Below are 9,941 nucleotides of genomic sequence, written 5' to 3'. Positions count from 1 at the left end.
CATCTTTTCCTGTTTACTTGCTGTTTTAGCTGTTTGGCAGTTAATGAAACAGTTTTGTGAGCTTTAATCGGAGATTCTGCCGTTTCTGCCAAAATACATTTATACTTAAATCGATTCAGGACTTAAACCCAGCCCTGTACAAGTAATCTGTGTAACCTCGCTGAATGACATATGACTTAAACACTGTGGACAAATGGTAACAAAAATAAACTAAAAATGGTTGAAATTCCTAAAACTCGGTGTATCAATAGAAGATGTAGCTTAACGCAGTGAATGAATGGATGGAGCTGTGTTGCAGCTGTGTTTGGCAGCCATTGGATGTTGCTCCCACAAAGACTGAAGTGCTCTTCATCGTGTCTGCAGGCCTGGGACAGTCATCACGACCTCTCTGTGGCGCCGCCTCCTCCTTCCAGACGCACCCTTCCCAGCTCCTTGTCCCAGAATCTGAACGCAGAGACGGGTACAGCTATTTAAAAACACCCTCTGTGTGACCTTTGATGTCATCAGCTGTGCATCTGATGCTTTAGTCTGGGGCAAACTTTTTCTCAAAAATGGTTTGGTTTGTTTGGTTTTTCTCTGCCCCCCTTCTCCATCTCCTCTTCCTTCTTCTGCAGAGCATTCAGGCTTCACTGCTTCTTCTCTCCCTTTAGTGAAGGCCGTACCCAGGCTACTGAAGTCGCTGCTTCCTGGTGGGAAAGAGGGCAGAGACCAGACAGCTGTCCATCAGCAGGTAGGCTCATTCGGTCTGTTTATTGTGCTCTGCATTAAAGCTTGTCTTCGACCTGCATCCTTATCAGGGATTTAAAGTTCGTATGCGTCGCTGCTACCTGAATCTGAACACGCCATCTCCTCATCAACAGTCTGAGTTCTTCTGTTGCCATAGAAACAGAGCTAATGTCTGTGGAAACAGAAATATGAGGCAGATGATGTAAGTGCACCTTTTGCCTCGTTGTTTTAAGATTACGAAGAAAAGCATGTTGTGAATAAAAGCTTTGGATGGTTTGCAGAGTGTTTAGTTTTGGCAAAACGGAGTAAATCCCGCCGACGTCCATATTAAAATGGCCAACATTACTACAGCCCGATAGAGACACAGCTGCCATCACCTTTCAGGTAGCTGCTAACATGTCTCCTGTTTAGGGAACGGTTAGGACAGCGACGATTATTATTATCATCCTGTAACCTCACAGGCTCACAAACCTAATTCAAAACACTGGACTTGATGCTTTTCGGAACATTGTGAAAGAAATTATGTGACAAATCTAATTAGTGAAATCCTCGTATTACTTACTATGGTGGCGCTAATTACCAGCTGAGCGTGTGGTGTGCATTTCTGGACAGGCTAATCGGCCAGCTGGCACCAGCTGTTAGTGTAGTACTCCACTACCCGAGAGACGGCGGTTCATGAACCAACACGTGGCGCCATGATGGCCGCATCTTTTTTCAGCTGCTAATAAAATGGAGTGTAGTGGTTTACACACTCGTCTGCCATGTGAAGGCAGACGAGTGTGTAAACCACACATCCTTCGGGCGATGTCAGGAAGAGCATCTGTCATAAGAAACGGGCAAATCAAAGCGATGCACTGTAGTGAACAAGGCAGCTGGTAATGAACGTGCTTCCGTTTTCAGCCAATAACTCTAAAGTACTCGAGTCTTGTGTCTGAGTCAGAACTAGGGCTGAACGATTATGGAAAATAATCTAATTGCGATTTTTTTGCCCCAATATTGCGATTGCGATGCGATATGCGATTATTTTTTTAAGGTCTTTGTCTTCTGTATTATTAAACAAAGACAAGCAATACATCATATAGTATGGCCAATACTATATTACATTAATTTTAAACTGTTCTTTCCTGGAAGACAGACCTCTGTTATGATGACATGAGGTGATGCATGAATTGATGACTGACATTTTTATTTAACTTCTTCAATCACAACAGTATATTTGAACATACACAATAGTTTATTTTTAGCTTACAAACATCTGAGCATAAAGTGCTGACAAGGAACCCTGGTGTAAACATTAAAATGAAAGTCAGTACAATGTGCAGATTGCAGAAATATACATAAACAAAATCAGTGGCTTTACCACACTCAGTTTTTCGACATCTGTGAACTACTAGACAGTCATTCAATTAAAAAATAATATTAAATAAATAAAACTAATAAATAAAAAATACACACATCTTACTGATCTCTGCAGTCAGTAACATTACACATAAAGTGCAAACATAATAGCAATTGTATAAACACACACACAAACACGCCTTTAAAGTTTAAAGGCGTGAAATTGGACGGTCTAGTTCTGATTAGCATCACCGCTGTCTCGGTGGAGTTTAATAAACTCGGCCGTCTGCTTCTTGCTATCTAAAATATAACCAGACACTGGTGTAAATTCTCGACTGTCTCATACTTCTGTTTAATAAGTTTTCTGTTTGACGTTTAGTCAGCTGTGTGAAAACCAAGGAGGAACCCACCCCGGGGATTAATAAAGTTTTATTTTATCTAATCTAATAACTTTAATCTCAGCCAAACCGATTTACTCACGAACAAACAAAACACTGAAAAAAGCCAGACAATAACATTTTTAGGTTGTCTAAGTGACTTATATATTACGTTTAACCCGAGCAGCGAAACTCCGCGGTGATCTGAAAATGATGTGCCGGGAGTTGTGCCGTTCTCGGCCGCATCAGTAATCCTCGAGCTCCCGGCTAGCTGTCGAGCTGGTGGGTAGCAGACGCCTCTGAAAACGTCGAAGCACTTTTGCAAATATGGGATATCTTGATAAACCGAGCAGATATTTGATGTTTACACAACTACTTTCTCGCCTGAAAATATGTTAAAAGTTTATTTTGTGACCCAGAAAGATTAGTATGAGTAATTTTAAAACTCAGTAGCGGCCGCCATTGCTGGAAACTGGAGTTTGGCTGGGCCGCGCTATGAATTCTGGGATATGGTAGTAATTTGGACAGCCTTCGGCGCGTCGCTGTGACGTAATCGGTCTACAAATGCGGCCTCAGGAGGATGCAGCCCATGAATTTGGACATGTCCAGAGTATAATCGCAGCCTTTGCGGTTAGAAAATTGCACTTGATCATGTCGCGATATTATCGCAAATGCGATATATCGTTCAGCCCTAGTCAGAACAAGACTGAATGGCTGAGCTGTCCCCACCGACTGATGTTCGTGAGCACGTCTGCTTCAGGCGCTTACTGTGCGTAGACCAGGGGTAATTACGAGCTGCTGAACTTTATCCTGACACGTTGCTCCTTCAACCTGCGCAGCATCTGCTCTTCTGCAATCATGCAGCTTTTTTCATAGCAGCCAAACACTCCAGCGTCTCATTTGGCTGATTGGCCCTTGAGCTGTGGAGAGTAGCTAATCAGGGGAATGTTGGAAAGGAAACCCAGCAGGCCTCGCTGTGCTTGTTGTTGAGAATATTGCTTTAATTAGCATCTTCCTGCCACAGATGTTTACAACGGTCAACACAAAACAAAAGCTTGGAGTGACGCAAATAATAGCGGGCTGCCAAAGGGTAATTTGGTCGATGATCACGGCCCGTACGAATGTGTTTGGGGCTCTACATGAATTGTAGAGCTGTCATTGGGTTTGAATATTGCTGTACTTTGTACTTTCGATACTTGCACATCTCTGGACCTTAGAAGTGACTGATGTTATAAAACCAACAAAACTAATTTATTAAGTCTGCATGAAAGTTTCATTAACTATGACTCACTCTTTTTTTCTAAAGATTTCTTTCATATAAAGAAATGAAGGAGTTTGTCCTGTTAGACAGCAGACATCCGTAGACCAGATCAGCGGTCCCCAAACCCCGGCCCAGTACTGGTCCGTGAGAGTCCAGGCTCGGCCGTGAAAGTTATGGTTTTCAGGGTTTTTATCGTTAACTCGGTTTCCCTGGGTGTTTCCCGTGTGTTATCAACAAATCTCCTTTTTGGTACCGGTACTGTTTTTTATTTTGATGTATTTATCTGCGACACTTTAAAGGCCGGTCTGTGAAAATATTGTCGGACATAAACAGACCGGCCTTTGAAGTGTCGCAGATAAATACAACAAAATAAAAACCAGTACCGGGCCGGGGTTTGGGGACCACTGGTCTAGATGATAAGTACTATTGGCTAAAATTGTGGTTGTCCGTGAGATTGATCAGCACTTCCAGCACCAACTACTGAAATGTTGAACTGCTGCGAGTAGAACGTTTGAGTCATCGTTTGTTAAATCAGGAAGTTTACGCTCTCCGGATGAAACGATCGTCTCAGAGGGAGCGCGGGAATTATTCGGTCTGTGTTACGGCTGTACGATCACACTCGGACCTGTTGGAGGTTTACTGAAGGTGCTGTAAATACACACGTTGTTGTTGCTGATGCTTAAATGCAGAGGTTTTAATGCTACATTTGGAACATTGATCTACCACACATCACATCAATACCTGAAAGATGACAACAGCAACAACAAAAGAAAAGTAAAATACACAAGTGTCAGTTTGCACTGCTGCACTGTGCAGCCACGTGGCTAAAAACCTGAAACTAAAAGGATTTATGTGCATCTGGCAGCCTGGCTCTAAACGCTCAGGGTGACGACTGGATGAAGAGTTCCAGGACACAACTTTGACTCGCAGCTTTCAGCAGTTAGTCGACGCACATTATGCTGTGTTAAATGAAGCACAATTCCAAGTAAACTGTGTGCTGCAAACCATAGGACATCACGTTTCTTTGATTCGGTTAAATACACACCTTCCAGCATTTTCCTGAAACGGACGATATGCAGTGAAGCCAGCCCACCGTCAGCAAAGGTGCCAAAGCTGGTGCGCATTTATTTCCAAAGAGGAGTGTGCGCTCACATGGCTGAACTGTGACTTTAGCCTCCTGGTGATTAGCTCCTCTCACTGATGCTGCACAGCAGCCAGCAACAACAACCTCAACTAAACGTTTACTCCTCAGCACCTCCTGGGCTTGCCGTGCTTCAGATGAACGGCTGTCGAGAACACGGACACGTGGAGATTGCGGTTAACACAGACGGGTGCTTGTTGTGCTTTGATTTCAATAACCAGTAAAGCAGAGGCAGCATTTGTTGTGCACCTGATGTGTTGTGTTGACCTGCAGGTTTATTTTCCCGAGCACGCGAGGGGTAGGATAGACCTGTTTGACCTACTTTCTGACGTCAGACCTGCGGACCACGTAGGTCGTCGTTCTGCTCTCAAAGCTCCTTGTGTCCTAAATCGAGCAGCTTCCTTTCTGCATGAACTCAGTCGTCATGATTAAAATCCTGTCTGCTAAGCACACGCATCTTTTAAAGATCAAGATGGGTTTTTGTTTTCTTCGTGCTTAATCAGTTGACGGATGACGAGTTTTGAATCCTGAGCAGGGATCAATGATGATGGGTGCAATTATAATTAAGGTGCAATTATACTGATTGTTTGACTAGTTTGTCATGATTACGAGTCTAATGAACCAATGTTTTTATTACACTGTCTGCATCTCGTGTCAACATCTCGAAACGCTGTTATCGAAATAAATATCTGATTCCTTTCGTCACGTGAACATACGAATCTGATTGCACATCTTTCATAATTATGAAGAATCATCTGCAGCTGCAGCAGACGGTCAGCTGGCCTAATGTTAGTACCAGAGAGGGCGTAGCAGGTCGGTGTTCAGCCTCATTGTTACCATCACAGGTTCAGTTTTCTCTCTGCTTGTTTCTGTCCTTCTGTCTCTCTGATGCTCCCACAGCAGCTAATCACCACATCATGCAGTGTGGCATGAACAGACTTCTGTTAATCTTCAGGTTTGAAGCGGACAGAGCTGATTGGCCCCTGATTGCATCTTGAAATCAGCTTGAAAAGCCTTCAGTGCTAATTAGCAGCTTTGAGATGTTTTATCTGAAGTCACATTAACTTTGCTTTTTTAATTCCGACCCCGTCGCAGAGTCTGCCGCGCATCGTGGTGCAGTCGGCCAGCGTTGAAGAGGACATGAGCAAACAGCGGCAGGCGGTGAGTCCTCCAGCCCCGCCCGCATGGTGTTAACACATTGTGTAGATCTGTTCTTCCAAACATAGAAACTGATCGGAGTGGAGTGTATTCAGTAATGCCGTCTGTGTCAACCGAAACTCGCCCATCGTTCGTCATCGGCTGTAAATGCCGTGGTACAAAAACGTTGGATGAAGTTATAAAAAGCCTGCACGGCTTCTGGCAGCGCTGTTTGTCTTTTTAGATTCTTCACTTTAATATTTTTAGACGTTTGTGTTACTTTGAAAACACGACAAGTTCACCTGACCATCCTGTGCACGATAACAGGACTGTGATTATATGGAATACATTCATGTTTAATACCAGCAACATCTGCTGGTCATTGTTATTCAAACATTTCTGCTGCTCCAAGTATCCAACTGAACCTGGCTCCAAGTACAAAGACTGTAGAATGACAATGATGTAGCTTCCATGTTTAAAAACTGAGGGCAGGTTGGCCTTGTGATTGACAGGTAGGTTTTTCAGTCAGATCCTCAGAAATGGTGAAAAACATTCATCTTGAGGCTGGACTAACCAGGAGCTGGCACTAGGGTGGTTATGATCAGAAATTGGAAATGAATTTGTGGCAATTCCATTTTTGGAAACTGGCAAAAAGACGCTCTTTGGCTAAAACCACGTTTCTATGGTTTGCCCCCAGGTCCCCATTGATGAAACAGAAATCCCCAGATCTGTGCCTCTTCCACCTCCAATCATCCCAGAAACTGAAGACTCCACCACCAGTCCAGTGAGCGAGGCTTCCAGTGGATATATGTCAACAAGCATATCTACAGTAACGCTGTCAGAAGTCTACACGCTGAGCTGGGACTTGCCTTCGTCATATGGTAGCAGGGATGGCTTTGAAACTGTGCTCGATGAGCACGAGGAGGAAAATGTTGTGACACAGAAGTTCTCTCCTTTCTCTGACACCACACAATCGGACACTCTTATTTTAGACCAATCAGGGCCTCAGGAATTACTGAGTTTGAGACAGAAAGCAGATGCAGAGAGTATGGAGCAGGAGCCATCTGAACCAGATGTTATGCCGAGTCAACAAGAACCAAATCGGTTCCTATCAGACCAGTTAAAGGAGGCCGAAAAATCTGATCCAGCTGCAGAAGCAGAATTGCCAGACCAGACCGAACAAAAACAGGACCGTGGATCAGAGCAACGAGATCATTCAGAGGTGGCACAAAACAATGGGACCAAGCAGACAGAAGTGCGCCATGTAGACCACAGTGAACCAAAGACTCCTCCAAGAGAAGATCTCGAGGTGGCTGCCACAAACAAAGTAGAATGTGAACTGGCGTTTTCTAATGAGACACAACGATCTGCTCAAGAAGGAGCGAGGCGTTTGGAATCAACCGTCCTGCAACCCCAGCAGCGCACACAAGATCAGACGGCTTCAGACTTTATTCAAGATCCTTCTCCAAGCCTGATCCAAGCCTCAAGTCCTGATCCAGGACCGCCTGTAGACCTGGCTGCTCAAGCTTCATCCAAGCAACAGTCAACTTCTGATGTTCCAGAAACAAATGGTGCCTCCTTCCTACCCTCATCCTCAGCCACCAGTGAGGTTCAGCAGCCAGCAGCTTCTGTCAAACCTGCCAAAGGCCCCATTTCTTCTCCCAAATCAGGTCCCTCAGTAGCTAACCCCTTCAAGATCCAGAAAGTGAAGTCTTCAGACCTCAAGTCATTTCTGCAGATTCTGAGTGAGGAGGAGCATGATACCCCCACACTGGTGAACCAACCCTCAAGTTGTGGGACAGGACCCAACCTTTCAGTGCCGAAGGAAAGTCTGGAAATCATCTCTGACACAGAGGATGGAGATACAGCTGCTTCTGCTGTTCTTCCCGAGTGGTTGAAAGAGGGCGAGTTTGTGAGTGTGGGGGCTAATAAGAGTGGTACGGTGCGATATTTGGGACCCACAGATTTTGCAGAGGGGACTTGGGTTGGAGTGGAACTTGAAGTACCAGCAGGTAGGTTTAGATTAGACCCAACACCAAATCTGATCGTTCTCATTCTTCATGAACATGTATGCACTGCCAATTAAAGCCTCATTATTGCTTTTTTAAATTTTTACGATTCATGTATTTTCCTCTTTCTTTCAGGAAAGAACGATGGGTCAGTGGCTGGTAAGCACTACTTCCACTGCAACCCTGGTTACGGCGTGTTGGTAAGACCTGACAGAGTAACCCGTGGCGATCCCAAACGCCATCGCCAGCAGCAACAAAAACGCCGTAGTGCCCATCTGTCGGGGTCCAGCCCAAACCTGGCAGCCCTTACAGCTCTGGCCAAAGGCGAAGGTGGAACCGGATCACCCGGTCGCGGCAGGGGGGAGAACCGCAAGTCGTGGAACACTTAAATGGCTCATTGCTGGGCATCCCCAGCACATCACTGCCCATATGGGACAAAAGCTTAAGCCTACTGGCACAGTGGTGTCTGGCGTACTTTAGACCGATTTACTGGAGGTTTGACAGTAAGTTTGGATGAGTCACTCCACGCTCTCGTGTCTAGAGGATGATTTTTGGCTTTTCCTGTTACAGGACTCCATTCCTGTGTGACGTACTTGGCAGACATTGGATGTTTTATCTGAAAATGTGAATGCTTTTAGATAATTACACGCTAACCTTTTATAAATGTATTTATTCAAAAGACATTACATTGTAATCAAAGCACTGCGACCTGTGTATGTCGTGTAAGGAAGCGAGGGTACACATGAAGTACGCTACAGACGGATTCACAGGAGGCACAGTTTCCTTTTTACTGTGCATACCAAAAATGCCCCCCCCCCCCCCCCCCCCAAAAAAAAAGGCTAGCCGATATCTTTCTCGTGCAGTTCCAAAGACAAACAAATATGAGTGCAGACATCCAGATGTGTGTTTTGTAATGTATGACTATATGGTGTGCTATTAGTCTTGTGCCTTGAAATGCTTTGAATAAAGCCTTTGGAAAAATGCCTTGGACACGTCCCACCGCACTGTGTAGGAATAAAGGGGATTATTCTGATGTGATTCTGCTGGTTAAAATCATTGCACTCGTCAAAAATGCTACTGCTGGAATTTTGCAACAGTTATAAATCTATATTTTCCTCTTCCTGTCAAGCAAATGCAGGAATCTGCATTAGTTTCACGTGAGGGTGTTTGAGAACGTTACTTGTGACTTTCCCTGTATGTGCTGCAGTCTGATGTTTGGTGAGGATTGTGTTGGTTTTAATGTTGTGTTAGTTTTTGTGCAGAAATGTGTTTTATACATTTGCATTTAAAATGATCAAGCTTGAATGTTTGTTTAAAGATCAACTTTTTATAAGTGATAATAAATCAATTTTGTGTGTGTGTGTGTGTGTGTGTGTGTGTGTGTGTGTGTGTGTGTGTGTGTGTGTGTGTGTGTGTGTGTGTGTGTGTGTGTGTGTGTGTGTGTGTGTGTGTGTGTGTGTGTGTGTGTGTGTGTGTGTGAGTGAGTGAGTGAGTGAGAGTGTGAGTTACAGCTTTATTCTCTGGTACATTATGTACTCATTTTTTGAGATTAGAAAATCTTTTACGACGATGTCCTGGTAAAAGAGATTACATAATCACTGCATCATCTCTATTGGGTTTTATTAGGATTTATTTTTTTTTATCATTTTATTTTTTTTAAGCTAACTTTAGAGAAGGAAAAATAAAGTTTGAGCATCTTTCAGCACCATCTTTATCTATTTTTCAAGAGAACAAAAAGAGTGCCTCTGCAAAACCTTTGGTCTAGCTTAGCTCCTCCGTTTCATGCTATTCATACTTTTTCTTTCTTTAACCACCGGGTGATTTCTCCCAGACCACTCCACGACCTCATCCACCGGTCCTCTGTCCTCCTTCTGTCCACACAGACTGTAAGTCTGAGGTGAGAAGCGCTGATATTTGGAAAGCAGTGACCAGCTGTTCCTGCACAGATGTTG

At 44.1% G+C, this 9,941-nt stretch overlaps 1 protein-coding gene across 4 annotated transcripts in view; it reads left to right on the top strand.

The window, feature by feature from the left end:
- The window catches only part of LOC146557428 (kinesin-like protein KIF13B), a 33,524-nt gene extending 23,830 nt beyond the window's left edge, over window positions 1-9,694 (top strand). For 2 of the 4 annotated variants that reach the window (XM_085246318.1, XM_085246320.1), the window contains 6 exons: window positions 364-460; window positions 615-730; window positions 5,117-5,191; window positions 5,939-6,004; window positions 6,678-7,992; window positions 8,125-9,694. In XM_085246318.1, coding sequence (XP_085102444.1) covers window positions 364-460; window positions 615-730; window positions 5,117-5,191; window positions 5,939-6,004; window positions 6,678-7,992; window positions 8,125-8,378 — 1,923 coding nt within the window. In that variant the 3' untranslated portion in view covers window positions 8,379-9,694. The remainder of the gene's footprint in view (window positions 1-363; window positions 461-614; window positions 731-5,116; window positions 5,192-5,938; window positions 6,005-6,677; window positions 7,993-8,124) is intronic. The other 2 variants (XM_085246321.1, XM_085246319.1) reach the window with 2 other exon arrangements.
- The last annotated feature ends 247 nt before the right edge of the window (window positions 9,695-9,941 follow it).

This window comes from Mchenga conophoros, linkage group LG15 (assembly GCF_057382185.1).
Source record: "Mchenga conophoros isolate Kocher_MC1m ecotype Shallow Benthic linkage group LG15, M_conophoros_male_GT1.1, whole genome shotgun sequence".
In the NCBI taxonomy this organism is placed as follows: domain Eukaryota; kingdom Metazoa; phylum Chordata; class Actinopteri; order Cichliformes; family Cichlidae; genus Mchenga; species Mchenga conophoros.
The sequence above is the reverse complement of the archived record's forward strand: the minus strand, read 5'-3'. Positions and strand labels throughout refer to the sequence as shown.